Source organism: Perca fluviatilis, chromosome 13 (assembly GCF_010015445.1).
Source record: "Perca fluviatilis chromosome 13, GENO_Pfluv_1.0, whole genome shotgun sequence".
NCBI classification, from domain to species: domain Eukaryota; kingdom Metazoa; phylum Chordata; class Actinopteri; order Perciformes; family Percidae; genus Perca; species Perca fluviatilis.
Genome location: NC_053124.1, coordinates 25,720,153 through 25,743,517, shown reverse-complemented (window position 1 = coordinate 25,743,517; position 23,365 = coordinate 25,720,153). Strand labels below are relative to the sequence as shown.

The following is a 23,365-nucleotide window of genomic DNA, read 5'->3' as shown; positions in this document are numbered from 1 at the left end:
AAAGTGATGGTTCGGAGTAATTTACCCTAGGGTCCTTCGCACCATGACCTCGAGCCAAACACCCCCCCAGAAGCTTTTTTCACCTGGGTCTAACATTGGGCGAAAGTTAGTAAGTTAGCCGCTGAATAGCGAAGGGCTAATGGACCCACGTTTGTATCTCTTAAATGACCCCACTAATAATGCCCGAAATGATACAAAAGGTCTACACTAGTATATATATGTTATGCACTCATAAAACGATGGATTGGAAAGTTTGTAAGTACACCAGAAGGTTATGTAAATAACACTTGCCTGCTGGCTTCTGCTCTCTGCTGTTGTTGTTGCTGCTGTGAGACGAGTGCTTAGGGTCGTCTACAAATTACAACACCGAAAAGAGATGCAACAAAAATATTTTTTAATTTAACTTATTTTTTAAAGTAAGTGCTGTAATATAACTAGCAGGAGACAAGTAATAATTGAGGTAAGTTTGGAGACATTACCTTATTTAATCATTAAATTAATACATATTTTTGTTGTATCTCTTTTCGGTGTAGTAATTTGTAGACAGCCCTAAGCACTCGTCTAACTGCAGGTAGCAGCAGCAGCAACAGCAGCAGCAGCAACAGAGAGCAGAAGAGAGCAGGCAAGTGTTCATAAACTTCTGGTGTACTTACAAACTTAGCACATCCATCATTTTATGAGAGCATAACCTATTTGTACTAGTGTAGACCTTTGGTATCATTTCAGGCATTATTAGTAGGGTCATTTACGAGATACAAACGTGGGTCCATTAGCCCCTGCGCTAAGCTATTCAGCGGCTAACGCTACTCTACGCTAACTCGCCCAATGTTAGACCCAGGTGAAAAAAGCTTCTGGGGGGGGTGTTTGGCTCGAGAGACAAACAAAACATGAGGAGAAGTAAGAAACATTTTAATCTTTTAAACATTAATGTACAAATATAAAAGAAAAAAGAATACTTAATATAATTTGATTGCTGCCAAGTGGCTGGGTTTTAAGTAATCCACTCGGCCATTTTGAAAACACACAATGGAAAGGCGAACAACTTGTTTGTGATATAAAAGGCTTCAGTTTAGCTCCACTAACTGAATGAAGACCACGAGATGCAGTTGAAAGCTAGTAAGTGAACTATTAAGCTAATTTTGTTGCAGTTGCATATGTTTCTAGTGTAGTTTAGTTTACTTTAATTTAGAAGTTTTTTCTTTAGTTTTCTTTACTTTAGAATCCTATCATACCACATATTCTACTAAGCCTATACTATATACAGTATATAAACACTATATTATACTATGTTTTGATATGAGATACTATCCTTATAAACTTAAGTCTTATAAAACAGTTACATCGTCACTGTCGAATGAAAACCCTGTATGTCCAAATTCGGTGATTTAGACATTTTCATATAAACAGAAAATTCTCTGACTTCTTCAGTAAAAACACACATCAGATTAGCTGATAAATGCATAGTCACAAAGATGAAAACAGGGCTGTTTTTCTTAACTTGAATTGAAAGTTGATATTTGGGAAATGCATGCACGTGTCACACTACTGCTGCTGAGTTTTTAAGTTTCATAAGTTTACTTGTATTTGAATGTTTTGAAGAAAACAAAGATCAGACTTTTTTCCTTCTCTACAGTTCTCACTCTGTCTATCATTTCTATTTGGATTTTGGCAGCTTTAACCTGTTCCTTCAGACAATAAATTACAACTAAGAACTCCTCCAGGACAACCCAGAACACTAAACCGCAAAAAAACAGAGGTGAATAAAGGACAGAAGGGCCTAATTTCCCAAATGGAGTGAGTGTGACTTATCAGAAACAATATCTTCTGGGCAGGCCAGGGCAAATGAAAGCAAGGTGAGATTGAGTCAGGTTTAGATTACAGGCTGATGTCTGCAGCGCTGAGGCTGTACAGTAATCTCTTATGACTGATTGGCTCTAACCAGGAGTGACAACTGAACTGATGCTATCTTGGTTATTTCTATGGGGGCGGCATTGAAGCAGGAGACAGGAGGCTCAGGAGGGCTGGTAGAGAGAAGCTGACAAGCAGTTACTGTTTTCAGATGTTGTGCTCTGACTGAGGAACAGGTGACAGAGTGTGTCTCTATGGGGGGAAACAGGAATTTCCTTCTGCACTGAGCCATGGGAAGCAACAACAAAACACTGACTATGTACTGTATACATGCACATAGTATTCTGTTTTTTGCTCTTATTCCCGAAAGAGACAATATTCCGTCTAAGCTGTTTACATGGCAAATGAAAATTAATATTCCACTAATATTCCGGTTTACATTCAGCCGTGCAACCTGTTGGCTAGTTAATTTGTGTCTAATAAATTCATGGTTTGTGTACAACAACCATAGCAGTGCACAGAGCGGACCATAAACCGTAAACAGGCAAGAGGCCGCAAACTTTTGCAAACTGCGGTAAAAACTCCAATTGAGACACATATTCCGAATGTGCTGTATACATGTCCAAAAAATGCTTCTAAAACCCGAATAATACCGGTACATCCCACATGTCTTACTCGGAAAATGCTATTAGGGAAAAAGGCCTTATTCGAAATGCCAAAAAGGAATATGCTATTTACAAGACCCGTATCAAATTTGGAATATTGTCATATTCTGAAGAATAGTGGAATATTAGTGTGCGTGTAAATGTACTCATTGAAAAACATGAATATGAAACTGTGCATGCACACAAAGACATATGAACCCTCACTGTCACTTTCTCTCAAACACACACACCATGTGCCGTTTGCCGGCAAGTGGAAACATCATTTAGACCATCAGACACTAAAACAGAAACCAAAACAAATGACATTTTTAGTTTGTTGGCAGCCTCTTAAGGCAGAGTGACCCATCCTGCTGCCTAAAATGACAGGGGAAACTCTGACACACACACACACACACACACACACACACACACACACACACACACACACACACACACACACACACACACACACACACACACACACACACACACACACACACACACACACACACACACACACACACTTGTAAGTACGGGACGCATGCAAACACCCAATATGTCAATGCCCACATGTACGGTTACCACAGCTTTGTTAACGTTCTTTTGCGAGAGTGCTTTACTGGAAAATTTGCAGGAAAATTGTGCATCGGTAAAATTAAATACTTAAGCTCTTTATGGCAACAACATCCAGCACTCTGGATTTATGAGTTTGATTGTTAAACGGTTTCTCAGAGCTCTGCTTTGAGTAAAATAACAATAAAAGCATTTGACATTTCCAAATGCAGTTCTACGCGAGGATGGGGAAGCTGAGATGCAAATTGGTTGTTTTGCATCTTGCCATATATCTTATTACACCAGTGATGCCATTTCACCCCAGAGATTAATGATGCCTCTACTTGTCTACTGTATCTATTTACCTATCTATTTATACAGAGAGCAGCTGTAAAGAAGACCCAGTGTGATCCGTAGGGAGCCCACTGCTCGCAGAGTTAATGAACTGGTGGCACAGAGGCAGCTTGGACAGAGAGATGGAAGGATGGAGGGAAGCAGAAGAGGGGGTTGGGGGGGGGGCAGTGTTGTGGAAGCCTGGCTTAAGGGTGTTTCCATGGTAGGATTGCCCAGGAATCTGATGCTGGTGCCAGACGCGGGGAAACCCTCATCAAAAACAAGGGAACACGCCCATCAAACACCAGTCCGGAGCGTGCACATGGCCCCAAAGACAGTCGGATTCAGAGCAGCTACTGACCCACACAAGACTGGTCATTTCTTTCTCTTTGTTGCTACAAAACTAATTGTCTCATATTATTCTTTTGGGCTTTTTCCCTTTCCTTTATTGTGTCATATAACTTTTTTGTGCATGTTATAGGTTTACAAAGTGACAAAGTCCAAAGTCCAGCCCAAAGGGACTCCGCATCTCCAACAGAAAACACTGTTTACAAACTGCTCCAAACAGCTCTATTGTAGTCCAGCCTTTACTTTACTTCATAACACACGTTATAATGCTCGCCTAGCTGCTAGCATGGCACGCCCTAATACTCTGCTTCTGACTGGCTAGTAGTCCTTACCTAGCTACTGTCAGGCCACGCCCTCATACTCTGCTTCTGACTGGCTAGTAGTCCTTACCTAGCTACTGCGCATGTGCAACTCCCAACAAAGATGAACAGAAGTGAGATGTCTCACTCTGTAGCTAAAACAGAGAGCTCAACACACAGGGTGAAAAGAGGAGCTGCAGCAATGTGTAGTACAACAAAAACCTATCCTGGTACAACCTCTAAATACAATTATGAACCTGAAAATGAGCATAATATGAGCACTTTAAATGTTTCCTTAAAGTCCACCTATTAGCTTTGTCTGAAGCTTCCATAGCATCTCATGGCCTATATTATTAGGATTATTATTATTATTATTATTATTATTATTATTATTATTATTATTATTATTATTATGTGATTTAAATTATTATTGCAAGATTAATTTTTCAGAACTTTTGAAATGAGTGCATGTCACATGAAGAGGTAGCCTGGTTCTACCAGACTCTGAGAGTCTGGCCAATCTCCATTGACAAGTGTTGACTTCCTTGAAGGCAGGTACTCTGTTGAAGTTTAAAACTATTGGATCTGCCCAGAGCCACTCTGGATCTGCCATAACCAATGTCATGCGCATGTGCAACAAAAGGGGAGACCTTATATCGGCTTATATTTAGCATTAGGATCTTTATTTGGTTGAGATGACTTTACACTTCCTTCCTACTTTTAACTGGAGATTACTAATGGAAGGATGTCTCAATTTCTTTGTAAAGATTTTAAGAACTGTTGTATTTTGCTCATTTTCTGTAGCTGAGTAGCAGAGTGATGCAATGTATTAACCTTATACTTTGCTTTACCCCATGACCTGAAGATGTTTTTAATGTTCAGTAAAGCTACCAAATGGTAGCCAACTTTACATTATTATAAGAAATAAAAATCCAACTGAAAAAGCCACAAAACTATTCTCGATTAACAAGATTAGTTAGCATAAAATCAAAGTTGAAACTTCTCTGATAAGCATGGGGCTAGGTAGTTAAAGCTAATGAGCTAGCCTACAAGTATTCATAAAAACAGAAGTCATTTTCAAGTATTTTTATTGATGTATTTTAACCAGAGTTCCATCTTTGCTAGCTGGCTAACAACCAGTGATATTATTGTTGACCCCACAGCAGCTCTGCCTTTGAGAAACGTAACACGACTTAAACACTCCTCTCAGGAAGAGATCAGGGTTAATCAAAGAGGTTGGGAAGAGGGGAACAAGGCCTCTGCTCATTCAATCACTTCTTGTTTTGATAAACAATCTCACTACTCCATTACATAGTGCTGGACGGGGCCGAGGGGGGGGGGCGCCTGTGTGCCCGGGCAGCCTTGAAATCTTCCCTTTCCAGGTGGAACAATGAAAAGGCTTCCCTCTTTTTTGAATGAGTCACCGGGCCGATAGGATCACACGTGTTTACATTGCTCAGCCTTGGCCCAAACCGTACCTCACGTTGCTTTGCCGAAGCTAATCAAGGAAATTGCTGTTTGTAAACCTCCTCGTATCAACATCTGGGAGCAGTCCCCCTCTCCCTCCAAACCAAAATGGCTTAAAGTAAGAAAAAGAGAAACAAATACTGAGGCATGGCACACACAAAAGGGCATGCTTCCACACTACGTGCGCAGCCAACCACCCACCCACCCACCCACCCACCCACACACCCACACACACACACACACACACACACACACACACACACACACACAGCATTTGTGATCCATTCCTCTGCTGAACAGGCAATGGAAACTTCTGCAAATGTAAATCTGCTGGGTTAAAAATACAGCGCATTAATGTGCACCACATGTGGCACTCTGGCAGGACGGAGGATATTTTGACGGCGGGGGGAGGGGGGGGAGAGGAGGGAGGGAGGACACAGTCCTGGGGTTTCTCCAACAACGGAGAGGGAGACACACACACACACATATACATATACACATATACATATATATACACACACACACAGCTGTACTAAGAATCCAGAACTCCTCCTATTTTACCTTGAGCCTTTTCCACGAACACCACCTTGGAGTCGTGCTGGAAGTTGTGTCCATCGATGAGCATCTTCTCCCCCCCTGGGGCAGGACATGTCTCCAAGCTCCGCTTATCCACCAGCGGCAGCTCCTGGGCCGATCTCTGGGCTGTGGGAGGGAGAAAGAGACCGGCCTCATCGTTCAGCTAATACACACCCACTCCCCATGCAGACCTGAGCATCCAGACGGAGGTTGAATCACTACCTAGACAGCTCTCACAGAGCAGTCGGTACAGCTGTAAACCTCCAGCTCTTTACGTTTGAATTAAGCTGCCTCTTTGCCAGTAAGTAAAGACAGGCTCCATGTTGTGTTTATTTGTGTTTTCCTCAAATTATGGTGGCTGTTCTGTCTTACATATTTGGTTAAAGAGTGTTGTCATTTTCTCTTCTCGTCTTTTTTATTCCTTTCTCTGACCTTTTGGCTTTTTTCTGAAATTATCTTTTACATGCCATTACATATTTGCAAACCTTTTTCCATCTAGCTGTAATGATTATGTCTACCCAGGTCTCTCTTGTGAAAGATAGTATGCAATTTCATCATGATTGACCGGGATACATAAATAGATGTTCAATAAAACCTGAATATTTTTACATATGAGGATGATCTTTTAGTAATTTGATGCTCCTGCTTTCAGATTTTGATAAAACTCTAATTCTCTGTTTTTGGAAACCATCAATCTTTCCCACATCTCTGTTTCTGTCTGTCGTTCTGCCTCGCTCACACACAAAGTGAATTTTGGTCAAAAACAATTGCTCAGTGGCAGTCGTTCAGAAACTAACAATGGTCTATTTCAAGGGGCTGAGATCATGGTTTAACTACTGTCTTTCATTTACCTCATAAGACTTAATCTCTATGGCAGCTCTCGCTGCCAGAACCACATGAAGTTGTTGATCTGCCTGAGTTTATCCCGGTCCAGTGAAAGGTTAACTCCAGTTCAGCGCAGAGAGTCGATACAGTTTATCAAGCAAGGCCTACATCGCCCTTTACACAAACGATAAATACTATTGAGTTCAAATGGAGCTCACAATCACATGCACCAGAAGTTACCGGGCTGCATCGAATAATTCCTGATTTTATTGGTTAAAGCTTTAGTGTGCGAAACTTTTTGATATTAAGAAAAGTATGTTACATTTCTCAGTATGGCAATGTTCAGAAGATTGTGTCGTCCGGTGACTTTCCCGTGCAGAAGCTCGAGAGAAGATAATTACCTCTTCATGTGTTTTTAATCCTCCGTGTCCTCCTTGGCTACTAGCAACTGCGTAGAGGAGGGGTGGGGGCGCGTGCGCGATCACAGAAGGCTGTATCATGCGGACGCGCCGACAGTTTTGTTGTCATTACTTAGAATTCCTCATGGAGGCGACAGAAAATACGCACTGTAGCTTTAATCTAATGCTTATCTTAATCGTTTAGCCAAGAACAATTGAGAAATTTGTGAAAATAGTCCATCACAATTTCCCACAGTCCAATGTAAGTTTAGTTCGTGAAACAGCCCAAAACCCAACAATATCTCATGACATTTTTGCTTGATGAATAACTTGAATGAGTTGATTATCAAAGTTTCTGCTTATTGACTAATTGATTAATCCAGTGGTTCCCAAAATTGTTGTCTTGTGATCTTTTTTTAAATTGAGCAACTTCTACTTGACCCCCTTGTCACGTGTCATATGAGTGATGCCTGTCCGTTCGTCCGTCTGTCTGTCTGTCTGTCCGTCCGTCCGTCCGTCCGTCCGTCTGTCTGTCTGTCTGTCCGTCCGTCTGTCTGTCTGTCTGTCCGTCTGTCTGACAATAACAAACTAAGAGTCTACTCTGTGAGGCTACACTTAGACACAGCGATGCTTCAAGCTAATTGCTAACGTCAGCACGCTAACATGCTTAACATGACTATGCTGACAGGCTGATGTTAAGATGATATAATTTTTACCATATTTAACATCTTATTTTAGTGTGCTTGCATTTTCTAATTAAGACCAAAGCACATCTTAGGTGAATGGGAATGTGATCAGTTTTTAAGGTATTTGGTCATAAACCAAAATATTGCAAATTTAAATTTTTACTTGATGATGGCGCTGGATGAAAAGCCAGGCGATCACCAAAGTGATTACAGTTCATCCTGAGGGGAACATGAATGTCTGTACCGAATTTCATTGAAAAACATCCAATAGAACAGCTAACAAAGATTCTGAAAAAAGTAAATGTAGTTTTGTGTAGCAGAACTGATCATCTTGAAAACCCTAAAACATATCTTCTGACCCCTTACAGGGGTCCCGACCACCATGTTGTAGTCAAACGTCGACTAACTACACTAACAATTTGAGCCCAATTTAAAATGTATTAGAGGACTGTGCAGTTTAGGTGAATGAAAAACAAATATGAGAAGTACTCACAGCACTCAATGGGGTTGGATGAAGCCTGCAATGACACCGTTCTCCCCGTGGCCTGGTTGATGTGAACTCTGAAAACCATCCGCACACGTGTGTTCTTGCGTCCAATGTCAGTCTCCCCCTTTCTCAGCTCAATGTCCGAATTACGCAGCTTCAAGATCCCCGCGCAGTCGATTCTGTGTTTGTGGAGACAAAAGAAAGAGTTTGCCAAAGTCTGTCTTTCCAAAAAGCAAACTATCACATGTATAAATGATATACAGTATATACTCTCACAGTTAATCAGGCTGTGATTTATGCAGTATTGAAGCCAAATCAAAAGTGTTTCACACTAATCACTGTCCTGACAGAGGCTGCAGTCATGTCAACAGAAGATTAACACCACCACCACCACCCCCAACAGCGCTTTAACACCTCAGTGGATCCACTCTTGGGTGAAATTCAAACTCTATAGAAACAAATGTCTGGGAACGTTCATCACATCAGGAACATCATTGACCTGCAAGATATGGTTACTAAAATACTTTTACCCCTCCCACAAATCTTACAACCAAGAATTGGCCGTAATGATATCTTTTACAGCATCAAACTCTTCATCGCACAAAAAAAAACCCTCCTCCTCTCTCTCTCTCTCTCTCTGTCTGCACTGCACTCATTTTACTTTTTCATACTTAAATACCTTGAGCCTCTCCAAACGGTTTCTGGCTTTTCCACCGCCGTGCTACTTGATGCTGCATTCCTCAAAGCCTAGTTAATGTCAACTTTTACACACATTTGAACACTCCCTAACATTCTTCTCGCCAGACACCAGGGTCTGCTGCTCCACTGGCGAAGCAATCAGGTGTTGATGCTAAGGACCCCAGCTGTTCCGCTCTCTCCGCCTACACATCATGCAAGCTGAGTGCAAAACCACATACTAAGGCGTCCGTTCAGTGCCTGAGACAAAGTTTTAGAAAGAAAGCACAACACCAAAAAGAGGGGCAGTATTTAATGCTATCATGTAATTTGTTAGGAGTTAATTGGAGGCATACCAAGTTAAACAATGCCATTTTTGGCTTCATATTAGCTAACTGATTAATGATTTAATTTAACACACGTCCCCCTGAATCATCATGAATTTCAGAAATACAATAATGCCTGTTTCTATACCACATCATAAAACATCTCTATGTCACACTGGAGTTCATGTCAAAACGAATAAATCTCCCACAAATCTGCCGCCTACACTTTAAGTACTCTGAGGCGTATCCCCCGTGAGAAAAGAGAAACCATATCCTGAGATGAAGTCGTTGTATAAGGGGAGCTTATGTGTTACATCCATTAAAACACAGAGAAAGTGCTGATGCTAGCAGGCTGCTACTGACTGCAGCTCAGACAGAAACCCCAGGCCCCTGTTAGCAGCCCAGAGCTTCCCCAGTAATCTGATCTCTGAGGCTTATATAAATGGAAAAGCCACCCGTCTGTGTACAGAGGGCAACACTTTCACAACCCAAACACACAAAAGGAACACACGCTCGTGCTGGACACACACACACAGGATACTAAACATCAGGAGCAAGCTTAAAGTGCTCATATTATGCTGTTTGGCTTTTCCCCTTTCCTTTATTGTGTTATATATCTTTTTGTGCACGTTATAGGTTTACAAAGTGAACAAGTCCAGTTATGAACGGGGTCCAAGCCTCCCCGGCGCCAGTCCCCCCTGGCGTGAGTCGCCCCTGACGACGCTAAAAGCCCACAAAAGCGGAGCCCGCGAAAGGAGAACCCAAAGCACGATGGCGGTGAGGCAAAAGTCAAGAAATTTGACCAAGTGCGAGGTCCAAAGTCTGAAGTGAATTGCAATTGCAAATTTCCTCTTCATCGCATAAAATCTGGTGGAGAGCCACAGAGTGGCATGTCCAACAATTATCTCAAGTTTTGTGATGATAGCATTTACTGCAGCAGAGATATTTCATTGCAAATTATTCCCATTTAAGTGCATTGACTTATTTGCCAAAAGGCCTCTACGTTCATTATAGCGCCCCCTAATGGCCGATTTTCACCAAATTTATTAGGGAGGCTTGGAGTGGGATGTCGAACAACAATACCAAGTCTTGCTCCGATACCTATTAATTTGGCCGAGATATGCTAACGTTCGTGTTTTGTGGCTAGCTACGAAAATTAGTTTGCTTGTAAATTGTGAATGGGGTAACGTAGCAAAATTGTGTCTTCGTAGTTAGCTACACAAATTTGGTTGTGCGTAATTCACGAAATTTTCATCCGACAAAAATTCTTTTGATAAAGTTTTGTCAGGTCGGTCTGGAGAGGCTATGTACCAAGTATCATGCAGATCGGTCGCACGGTCTAGGAGGAGTACGAAAAAGCAGGTTTACGATAAATTGCGATTTTTCACCCATAAAAGTCTAGGCAGAAATGGAATGTTTTAAATGTTGGGTGTACGGTGTGGGAGTTATAAGGCCAAACGCATTTTTTCTGCTATAGTGCCACCTAGTGGCTGAATTGTTTTGTCCTAGGTCCCTGCAGTGATCTGGACCAGTCCTGAAAACGGCACCCCCCACCATGTACGGTTTAGGCTGTAGAATTTGTTTTATCGGCGGAAGAATAATAAGAAACCTTAGAAAAGCAATAGGGTTCCCCAGCCCTGCTGTGCGAACGGCGTAGCTTCGCTACCGCCGATTCTTCCAGCCTCGGGCTTGGACCCCTAACTAGAACTGCAGGCAGTAATGATGGGGTCCAAGCCTCCCTGGCGCGAGTCGCCCCTGATGGCACGCAGAGCCCACGAAAGCGGAGCGCGCGACAGCGGAGCGCCGCGAAAGGAGAACCCAAAGCACGATGCGGGCGAGGCAAAAGTCCTGAAATTTCACTAAGTGCGAGCTCCAAAGTCTGTAGTGAAATGCAATAGCAAATTTCCCATTCATTGAGTAAAAGGCCAAAACGCTTCTACCTCAATTATAGCACCTCCTAAAGGCAGATCATCACCAAATCTGGTATAGAACCGCAGAGCGGCATGTCGAAGAATAATCTCAAGTTTTATGATGATAGCATTTACTGCGGCAGAGATATTGCTATTGCAAATTTCCCATTTAAATGCATTGACTTATTTGCCAAAACGCGTCTAAATTCATTATAGCACCCCCTAATGGCCGATCTTCACAAAATTTGGTACAGAGGCTCGGAGTGGGATGTCGAACAATAAAACCAGTTTAGATCTGATACCTATTAATTTGGCCAATATATGCTAAAGTTCGTGTTTTGTGGCTAGCTACGAAAATTTGTTTGGTTGTAAATTGCGCATTCTTTAACGTAGCAAATTTATTTTGATAACTTTTTATCAGGTCCATCTGAAGATGTTATGTACCAGGTTTTGTGGAGATTGGTCGCACAGCCTAGGAGGAGTTAAAAAAAGTTGGTTTTGAACATTGCGCGATATTGCAAAAAAACTTCTTAGCGGAAATGGGCGTGGCATATATGTGATTCAACTTGATTCAAAGAACACGTAAAGTCAAGTAAAGTAAGTCATGACTTGGTCAGGACTTACTTTACTTATAGAGGCTTTATACTTGACTTGGACTTGGTCTTAAGGACTTTTCTCGACTGACTCGAGACCTGACTTGGACTTGCCCTAATAGAATATACCTCTAGATGTCTAAAACGTTTGCCTTTTCGACCAGATTTAACCATTTTTACGTTTTTTGGGTCTCAAGTCATTCAAGACAAGTCCACGTCAATTCCTGAATAAATCGGGACTTGATGTCCAATTGATTCATTTAGGCCTTTGTATTCCCTAAGGAACATAAGCCCTCCATCTTCTCCGGTCTTGTGCCTTTCGATCCATTTGCTGCCATGAGAGCCCCTCCTTGACTTTTCTTCAGAAGCCTCAAGATACAAAAAAAAATCTTTTTCACCTAATATATCCCAGTTTGAACCTACTGCAGTCACCTCACTGGGATGGGTACAGGCCCTGATACTCACATGGCCCGCATGTTGTTCTCTGGCAGCAGTGGGATCTCCAGGGTCTTGGTGTTGTTGTGCAGGGCCTCATGGCTCGGGGTGGACACCGTCTTCCCGGTGATTCGGTGGACCTGGTAGAAAGCGTGGGGCCTCAGCAGCCTGTCGTCGGCTGTGCCAATGAACAGCTGCAGGGTCAGAGGCTCGCTCTCCATGTAGCCGTGGAGCTAAGAGGGGAAAAAGAAAGAATAAAGACACGGTTGCGGTTAAGATCCATGTCCTATCCAAAAAAACTTCCACTTGCATGCTGTTAAGGACAAACACAGTTCTTTCAGAGGTCAGGCTCTCAGCGTGATGGTTTTCAAACAAAGCACCCATTTAGGATCTTGTAATCACCCTTTTCATCTACTTTAATTTACTACCAATGGCATGTATACACTTCCTCCATCAGTTCATGTCAGGCCTGCCAAGATGTTGATCCTACAGTAGCTGAACCTCAGGGGCAGCTGCTGCCAGAGAGCAGGAAAACCACCTACAGCGAGCAGCGTTTTGATTTGTGACAAGACTAAGCTAGTGTTTCAGAGAAGTCAAAGTCATGTCAGTCCCACCGAGCGCCGGCAAATCTGGGTCAAGAAAAACTCTCAGCCGTGACCCTGCTCTGATTTTTATCAATAAAATGAACCCGGCACGATGGAGTTGGAGAGAGCACAGAAGTGCTGCTCGCTGTAGCTGGTGGGCTCGACCCAAAGCTTCTTAAGTACTCCCAGACCTCCATAGGTGTTGCTTGACAGGAGGCCTCCTGCCAGGATGACCTCAACCACCCAAACTGCAGAGTGCAGGCATGAAGCCCAAACCCACAGGCTGAAATCCGAGAACAGCAGCTACTACTGACACACTGTGAGAGTTATGTATGTTATCTATACAGGAATCAGAGCATAATACTTGGCATTATGACATTAAAGCAATTGAAAGAAACACAATGTGTATAATAAGAAATTACAGGGGCCCCAATGTAGGAATGTATGAAAAAATATAAGGCATTAGATTATATGGAGAAAGTGTTCATATTTATTGTTGTTTGAGAGGTTAAAGCAGCAATCCATAGTTTTCATAGCAAAGATGGTGGAGAATGTTTTGTTGCATTTGTGAATCACTTTCACATTGTCGGGTTACAGTGAAATTAAATGTTATAAATTAACCAGGTACAGTATGTGAACAAAGATATGTTTTCACTAAAGAGATGAAATGTGACAACACGGTCACTGTTGAAAAGGTAGGTGCGACCCAACAAACCTGATCAACTTTTCCTCCTCCAACACAATAAATATGTTGTTTTTAATGTTTCCGCCCATTCCATTATAAGAGACTAATATATGAATAATATGTTATTAATAAATAAACTTGGATTTCAGCGTTATTGCATTTTCCAAAATCCCAATTTTTTTTAGCTAAAGCATCACAACTGATGTTATCTGACAAAACAGGTGGACATCTTTCCATTCTTTTCATTACAATTGAGCAATTTTTGCTGATACTATTGTTGGCCAGTGAGGGTTAAGTAATATTACGGTTCCATCTATGAAGATTTAATGTTCAAATTCATGTAATAGTAAGTTTGAACTAAACTACACTTAATTTGCAAAACATAAGAATTTGTATTATTATCTTTAGCTATATAGCATGTATAAAACTAAACCTGAAATAATATGACTTCATGAATCAAAACTGGCATGAGTGGGTAAGAAAAATGGACAATATGTGCACATCACTAACCCCAGACCATGTCAACGTGTTATAGAGGCAGATGCTGAACCCCACCTAATTATACACTTCTGTGGATAAGATTGCCCGCTGAAGCGAACGGCAGGGAAATGTGGAAATGAAGACCACAGCTTTCACTTGCATAAGAAGAGCACTCGAGGCAAGGAGGAGTGCCCACAACAAGAGTGAAAGGCTCAGACTGGGGAAGCAGAACATGTGATTTGGAGGAGGATCCCTGTCAGGGTTAAGAGCCTGCAGAAGTCCTGTATATTTGTGTAAGGAAATGGGTTGCTGCCTAGCAATGCTGTTTATTTAGGCAGCAGGAAGGAGTGTGATGAAGTGAGGAAGCCCGCTCACAAGGTTAGATGGTTACTTTCAAACTGTAATCACAAACAGATTACTCATTATCGGTTTTGAATTATTATCAGCATGAAATTCTAAGCAAACAGAAATAATTGAACTCGATAATACCATCTGAGCTGATTCTGATTTAAAAGTATGCCTTTGTAGAAACATTTGTTCACATCAGCATTATTCTGTATCATTTTAAGACATAAAATGATCAAAGTGGCAATATTGAAATCAAGAAACCTTTCCAGTCTGAATCATCCGTTTTATAAAGTTCAGCAGCTTGCAGACAGTTATGATTTGTTGATGCAATTAAATCACTGTGATACCACTTTATGTAAACCCTTTGCTCCTCCACCCTGGCAATGCTGCGATCCCTCCCTAGTTCATATTATCACCCACAAGAGGAATGCCAAGACTCTGGCTGCACAAGGCACCAGAGAGGAGGAGAGAGGGGTGAGGGCGACTGGGGCTCCCTCTCCAGTTCTTTCATAGACCCTTCCAGCTCTAAAAGGATGATCCCACACACAAACACACATACAGTATATATGGACTCCTGTGTTTTAGTTTTGTAGAGAGAGAGAGAGAGAGAGAGAAAGAAAGAAAGAGAGAGAGTAAGAGAGAGAGTTAGACACAGAGAGAGAAAGAGAGAGAGAGAGAGAGAGAAAGAAAGAGAGAGAGAGTAAGAGAGAGAGTTAGAGACAGAGAGAGAAAGAAGAGAGAGAGAGAGAGAGAGAGAGAGAGAGGATAGCTCAGTGTTACCAGCAATTCATCTCGTCACGCTTTTTGCTTCACATGATATTTGTTAATTATACTTTGGTTAGATATCTAAATTCGATCAAGGTCGAGAAAAGTCGCATGACTTCAAAATATGAATCTAGAAAAATGCACTTCAAAACAGCTCTTTGGATGTGCTTTTCAGCAATGGGCTGGTCCTGAAAGCGGTGTTCAAAAAAGAAGACCTCACAGACTTGACTAGGGGGTATTTCCTCTCCACCAAAGTACAGCATGAAACCCTGAGCATTAACTGTGGCGAGGACTACACAGAGCACTTCAGAGGGACATACTTCAGTCTGCTGCTGGCGTAAGGGCGGGTGTGGTTGAGGCAGGCAGCAGCGATGGCATTGAAAGAGAACAAAAAATAGCCGGCTTAGCTGTGCTGGATGCTGGACGTGGAGAGAAAAAAGTGCACCATACAGAACAAGACCTTCCAGAATAAACTCTGTAAAGTCTGGGCAGGGTTTGAGTCAGAGGGGCGGCGGGACAAGCCATAGAGGCTTCGTCAGCCAGCGTCCACAGCAGAGGCTGCAGCGCTGTGTGTACCATGTAATCAGGAAGTCACAGAGATGGGGCTGCCTTGTCTGAGGCTCCCTCCAACATCTTCATCAGAGCCTGCCAGAAACGTGTGTGGTTTAGTCGCTGCCGCCTCCGCAGGACGCAGGACGCGATGATGTCAGCCGTACACACGGGAACTTTCCTAAACAAAGGGAAGTCTGTGTGGTTGGGGTGGTAGCTGGCGGAAAAGGAGGGGGAGGTTTGGGTTTAGGTTTAAAGAGAACACACACTCTCTCTTTCAGCCGGGGTGAACCCAGACCCCTGTCATTAAATCATTAGCACCTTCTCATGGACAAATACACGCGCCCTTTACAGATGTGTGGCTGGAGTTGCAACACGCTGGATGATACATTTGGTTTCCAAATGTCTTACTCCACAACTGCATACAAATATAATATTTCTGTTTTCCCAGTGGGAAAATATATCCCAACACTGTTACATTTAACTTGAAAGCATTTTGAATAATGGCTTGTTAGAGACAACAATCCTTCTGTGGGATGAAACTCTGTCCATTCTACATACTAATACACAGTCTGTACTATACTGTATACTTTATACAGTAGTATAATGTTGTTGCAGTTAGTATAAAAGAGATTAATGTATTTAACCATTTTGTTGCAACAGGAAATTATAAATACTTATTTTATTGTTTTCCAAGATCTACCTGGAGCCAATATTATCAGCCATTTTTAGCTAATCACAAATACTGTCTATTGTATTAGTATTATTGAGTTGCCATAACATATAGTTTGTCCACCAGAGAGCCCTGACAAGTTTATTCTTCAACTGTAAAATGCACTACTCAGTATTATGACAATTTTAAGGGATCCTTTGCCTAAATGTTTGTTTATGGTGAAAAAAAAACATATATAAATGTATAAATAAATATGTATGTATATATATATATATATATATATATTGTGTATTGGCCTCAGAAATCCATTATCTCTCAGGTTTTAAACCTGCTAAACTAAATTCATGCCCACTCCGCGGAAACGAAACAAGCTTACACACAGTGGCTTATTTAAACATTGAGCAAATAAATAGCAACATTAGCATAATTTGAAGTTGAATATTCACTCTCCTTTACACTCTCTTTTGGTTTCCACTAACTCCCGAGGGGGAAATCTGTCTCTTTAGCTGCTAAAAGCTCCACTATGTTCACTAGCAAATCGCTACCTTTATTTTTCTGGCGTTCAGCAGGTAGAGCACTAGTATATTTAAGTGAGTATACTTAATTTTGCACTTTTCTGGTGTGAATACACAACTTACTTAAAAACTTGGAGTTCGTATGAAGTATAGAATTGGGACACAGCTTGTTTGTCCTTAAAATGGCTGATTAGCAATGTTCAAAACTAAAGGGCACGATTAGCTAGCTGCTCCTCTGTGGTTCAAACTCACTCTAAAAAGACATTTTATCAAAAGTCAAGGGCAAACACACTGCCCCACATGTGACGAATGTCTGGTTAACTTGTAGACTTATTGTAATATATTAATAAAATGTCAAAAGGTATTAATTAAAGTGACAGCCCGGCTCACCACTCACTTTGCCCGACTCTGTGCTGCAGACCCTTTATTTATTCAGAGACTGAGGTCAGCGGTATGGAGTAATGGTTTGGGGACCAGATGGGTTTTAAACCAAAACATATCTGCAGTTGTCCACATTTTTTTCTTTAGACTCGACCACCAGAGCTACTGTGGTTAAAGCTCATGACTAAGCTCTTACTGGCCATGCTACATCGCTTTGTAACTGTCTGCACTGCACTCGACAACGTAATGGAAAAGTCTGAGTCATCTTTGTCTGGACAGGAACTGACGGAGTGGACTGGTCTGTCTAATAGCATACCTATGGTATTCCATTCAGAAATGTGACGTCTTTGAATAACATAACAGCCAGGCCATGAAACACATGTCGCCCCAATCTATTTTAACACAAGGTAAAAAAAAGTGTTGAGGCGAAAAGTGTGAGGTAAGAAAAAATGGGTCTAATGGTTGCACCGTGTGTTGGTCTAATCATCACAGGAAACCAAACAGTCTGGCTCAGAGGTTCTCAACATATGGTTCATTGTCATGGAAGGGGTCGTGAGATAAATCTGAGGGACTACAAGATGATAAATGTGATAATTATGTTGTGTTTTACAGGATTTTTGCTTTTCTTCCTATGAAATAGAGTACTGGGTCGTTTTTTTTTTGTTTTTTTTAAAGATTATTTTTTTGGGGCTTTTTCCCTTTATTAGAAAGCGGATAGATATGAAAGGTGGAGAGAGATGGGGGATGACACGCAGCAAAGGGCAGCAGGTCGGATTCAAACCCTGCGCCGCTGCAGGACTCAGCCAATATGGGGCGAACGCTCTTACTGGGTGAGCTAGAGGCTGCCCCAGGAATAGAGTACTGGGTCATTTTAACTCTAAAAATATTCATATGACACAAAGTAAAGAGAAAATCTAGACATTTGCAACATGTGATAGGGTTTCTCGGATAGATACTGCTTTGTTTAAAGACATCACAAGCCAAAGAAGTTGAGAAGCACTGGTTTAGCAGACCTGAACGACTGGGTGTCCTCCTGCCAGGGCCTTCACTGCTCCCCGACTGCCCTCCGTCTCATAGTGGGCTCGGTGGTGGGACTTGGGCTGCACGTCGATCTGCAGCCTGTATGGTCCCGAGCTGGACGGCAGCTGCCAGTCGAGAGCTGGCAGGGATGGGCTGTCGGGGCAAAAACATGTCCAACATGTCAACTTAGCAAAGAGAGGGGAGGACTTATTTTAGATGCACTTATCTAGGTAGAATGTGCAGAATGTGAACAATGTGATATGCCAGAGCCTGTGATAAACCCGAAATTACAAGTATGTTTAAACTTACTTCTTGTCAGTATTCACAAGTCTGTGTATGATACGATACAATATACTTTATTGTCCCCTAAGGGAAATTTGTTTTGGACTCAAAAGCTGCACAAATAAAGAAATGCCTTCACAGTTACAAAAAAACAAGAACCAATACAACACCAACTGTACCAGTCACAACAATAAATTGCACATATGGAGAACTTTTCACATCATTTCTCAGTTGCCAAAAATAGTGAACCAGTTTTAGTTTTATGCTCTTAAGCACACAAAAAGCTATTCCCCTCAGGCTTTATTGGTTTGAAGAGATCTTGTTCAAGGCCAAAATCTTCATCTGTAACTCAAACTGTCATTGCTTGCTTACCTGACATATTGCTTTGGCTTGGACCAGGAGTATGGGTGCTGTGGCACATCCAGAAACCCACCACAGTAGCCCTCCTTCTTTAATGGCAGGCGGTTGGAGTCATCCTGACAGAGGTCCCCTGGACTCAGCTCCTCACCTCCGGGCTCCACCTTCAGGCTGACTGTGGGGCTGTGCTCCAGGCCGGTTTTCCGGGCTTTAATAGGGATTCCCTCCCCGAGGTCAGCCACTCCATCTGTGGTCAGGGCATTGATGGCCGCCAGTATGGCTGAGTTGGTGTACTGGTTGGTGTTTGGCAGCCAGCTCTCCTCTGTGATACTGAGGCGAGGGGAGGTCTGCGGGGACAGTCCAGGGGAGTGGTTGGGCGAGTATGGGTAGTGCTTGTGTGATGCCCCGCTGCCGTTAAAGCTGTACTTCCTCTTTGCGCCACAAGGGGAGTTGGGACTGGAGCTACGCTGACCCATCCAGGTGTCATCTGTCACGCTTGTGCGAGGAGAGGTGGAGGGGGAGTGGCGAGGGGAGCCGCCAGAGGTGCAGCCATCACCTGGCAGGGCGAGGGTGGAGCTCTTGGGGGACACAGAGGGCGACTGCCAGGGGGAGTTCTGGGGCGAGTTGTCGTAGTTGTAGGAGAAGCTCGATTCATAGGAGGAGGCGTCGGAGTGGCAGCTGCGAGATGAGATGCTGCTGGCCGGGCTGAGGCAGCTGGGGTCGCGGTAACTATCTGCACTGGGGAGGGTCAGCGTCACTATGGAGTTGACTCGCTTGGCAACAGGAAGGTTGTTCTCTTCCACCTCATCCTCAGGAAACTGGCCGTAGGCTGTGATCTCGATGCGAGGGCTCTCCAGGGTCGGGGCTCCGTTTGGGCGGACACTTGAGGTTGAATAGTAGCCGGCCACTCTCATGTCATCCTGGGTGTCATAAATGAGAGCCTCAGTGACAGAGACAGATATAGTGGGGCTGGAGTGGAGGCTGTGGTACTGAGAGGGAAGACAAGGGTTGCCCAGTGGGAGGGAGAGACTGACATTTGGCGTGTAGCCATATGCATCTGGAAAGCAAACAGATTGACTTTGTTACCATGATAATCAAACACACATTCATTGGCTCTCTTACTGAGTGAGAGACAGTTGCCAAGTTAAGTCTTTTGAGAGCTGCAGAGGTTTTGCCTATAATGGCTAGAGAGACTGCTTCCTTAACAGATTTGGCCCTGGCTATTTCACGATGCATGCGAGTGAAAACTTAACGCCTCATGTAATGGAGTTCCCCGAACACGTTAAGGCGAGTGACACAAAACATCTCAGAATGGCTCCGATTATACAAAGCAAAGGTGGGAGACACGAATAAAGGTTCCAAAAATAACTCCAGTCCAAAAATAACCAGAGGGCAAAACCAGGTGTTTTTTTCCACTTCACATTGCCACTTAATGCACATGTTGCAGCCCATAAACTGTAACATTATGAAAACACACACTAATGCTTTTGTTGGCTAGTTTCATGTACCAACAGCCATTGAAAAATAAACACAGGAGGGACATGATTGGTTTATTTGCATGCTGTAAGCGGTACGTGCGGTGCCAAGCCGGGGCTCGTGGTCTCGTGCCAACTCTCCCGCTGGGTCATATGAAACTCTGCCTGTCTGTGGCGAAGGTCACAACCAGGGGGCGGGGTAGGGAATGTGAGATGTGGTTATATGGTGCATGAAGCTGGGTGAATGTGACCACAGTGGAGCACATTGATATGGATGGAGACGTCTGCTGCAGACAGACAGATGCAGTCACCACAGCTCCTGTCTGCTGTAAATTAAAGATAATTAGGGGCCCCACCATAAAGACAATGACATCAGTGCAGCCCAATATGACTCCTTGTAATAAAAGAAAATGGTGCTTAGTCTACATTTAATGCTGCTTGCGGTGTGTGACACAGTAGCACGAAAAATGTTTGTTTTCTAAAATTAGACTGCTGTAAATTAGCTAACATCCTAACAGGCTGGCAACTGAATCACTCACAGTTTTACCCATAATGCCATGTCAGTCATTAGCACAAGTTCAGTTCTGACTATTTTGGAAACACTTTTAAATCATGTGGCCACGCCCACCTTGCCAAAATCATAGGGAGGGGCGCATACATATCTTCACCACTGCGTTAATACTGTTACTAACTGTAATACACTGAGGCTCAATACATCCAGACGATCAACTGGGCAGAAAGTGCAGCTGAGACCCGAAATCAATATAACATCGCAGCTCAATGTATCGCATCCGGGTGTAAAGTGTCAAACAATGATGAGAAGCTAAATAAATGCCACATTAATAGCTTTACTGCACTGTGATAATAAAAAGGAAAGCCTCCTGTAATAAATAAAAGTCCAACTTACCCTCTTCAGCAGATTTCATTTTCTTCTTTGCGCAGAGAGACACGTCTAAGATCAAACTCTGAGTGCAGATGGGAGCGATTCTGTATCCATAAAGCGGAGTTTATATATTCCACAGCTGTTGCTCAGGATCCTCTCTCGCTGTATCGCCGCAAACAACGATAATTAGAAATAACAAAGTAAAAAAAAAAAAAAAAAGGCTACTTCAAAAAGAGAAAAAGTCGCATCCAAAAAGGAAAACTCTAAAAGAGATGCGTCAAAATAATTAAAACATGTGGAATAAGACCATGGCTGATTCAGACGTGTTCGCTTGGAAAAGCTATTTTCGTCGCTGTGTTGAGATCCGACTCTGCGTCGGGGGATCCTGGCTCTGCTGGGTCGCTGTGACGCACTGCTCCGGCGCACAGAGGACTTCTGCGCTTTTAAACTCGGGGATCACCTCGGCGGCGGCGCACCGCCCCTCTTCTCTGACGCATCTACACGCTCGACCACCAGATGGGTCCAGTGGAGATCCTCTCTCACACTGGGCTTTCCAGAGGCAAAACAGGCCAATTAGCAAAGCTGGCAGTGAAGCCTGAAGGCTCCGAGATGGGTAAAATAAGCCTCGCCACGGGAGAGCCACATGCAAACCTCCAGTGATTGGAACAAACATCCCATACGGCGCCCATAAAGCTGGTGCAGCTGAATATGAGCCAGAGTGAACATCCATCTGAATATAAACACTGGAATAACTGGAGTTAAAGTGACAAAGCAAAACCTAAAAACAAAACAAAAAACTATGATTTGTTGGGTGACAGCTGTTAAAAGAAAGTCACACTATAGTGTGACTTTCTTTTCTTTCTTTTTCATTAAGTCGGGCATGGATAATGGCGATATATATATCGCCATTATCCATGCCCGACTTAATGAGCATGGACAGCATTAATCTGCAGTTTCCACCAACTTTATCTAAACTATCCGTTTCCACTGGCATCATTCACAATGGAGCAATCAATGTGCTGCTGCGAGACATATGGAACGAGGAATCTCCTAAATCAAGATTTATGTGCAGAATAATTCTCACGAGCATTTTTACAATAAACTGCTGCAATTTCCACCCTGAAAGAGCCATATCCGTCTGCTGTAACCAGTTGATGAATATTCATCAACTGGTTACAGCAGACGGATGCTCGGTTAAAGGCCGCTGGGTTTTCAGGTTGCAGCTGAAGCTGCAGCAGAGACGAGGACAGGTGAAGTGAGCGGAAACATGCCAGAACATCAATCTCAAAAGGCTACCTCATAAGTCATATACGTAAAACATAAAGCTTCCTTCAGATGTTGTTTGTGCGTCTCATGATGTTTTGAAGTTATTGCATATAGACAAATAATTGCTTTCCACTTCCTCCTGACAGACTGCACGTCTGCGGGGCACAAAACACATAATTACCCATACTTCCATAGAAGTACTATATAAAAATCAAGTCATATACCCAGTCATTTGACACGCTGAACTGAGAATCTTCATAAAGTTTTCCATAGGCCGCACTCTGCGGTTGGTGTATACTTACACGGCTTCTCTCTCCTCAGCGCATTCAGTCCCATGCAGGCAGGGTTGTTGCTATCTTTGGCAGGTCTGGACCTCTCAGCAGCTGGCAACAGGCTCGGAGTTTCTGTGATGACAATAGTCACATGGCGGCTCTCTAAGAGTCTGTCCATCCCTGGAGGTGCGAAGCTACATTGCTGCACTACCACTACAGCATCTTATCAGCTGGCCCTAGTTGGTGTGATCCTTAAAGGTGGACTGAAATGTTATGCCACTTCCACTCTCAGCCAGGAAGTGTTATAAATCTTCATTTAAAAGGTCATAACTCCCACGCTGTCTTGTACTACTTTATATTTGCAGCAGCGTTTTCCCCCTGGTGATATCATTTTATGGTGTGCCTCTTTAAATTTCTGTTGGGGATTC

General features: G+C 42.9%; 1 protein-coding gene across 3 annotated transcripts in view; it reads right to left on the bottom strand.

Moving 5' to 3' along the window:
- nfatc1 (nuclear factor of activated T cells 1) overlaps positions 1-22,984 on the bottom strand; it is a 45,422-nt gene extending 22,438 nt beyond the window's left edge. The window contains exons 1-7 of one of the 3 annotated variants that reach the window (XM_039820958.1): positions 22,968-22,984; positions 21,424-21,561; positions 19,057-20,098; positions 18,396-18,555; positions 12,433-12,635; positions 8,470-8,642; positions 6,053-6,193 (exon numbers count right to left, since the gene is read on the bottom strand). In XM_039820958.1, coding sequence (XP_039676892.1) covers positions 6,053-6,193; positions 8,470-8,642; positions 12,433-12,635; positions 18,396-18,555; positions 19,057-20,098; positions 21,424-21,442 — 1,738 coding nt within the window. In that variant the 5' untranslated portion in view covers positions 21,443-21,561; positions 22,968-22,984. Of the gene's footprint in view, positions 1-6,052; positions 6,194-8,469; positions 8,643-12,432; positions 12,636-18,395; positions 18,556-19,056; positions 20,099-21,423; positions 22,116-22,967 lie in introns of those variants that run through there. The other 2 variants (XM_039820957.1, XM_039820959.1) reach the window with 2 other exon arrangements.
- Positions 22,985-23,365: the final 381 nt, after the last annotated feature.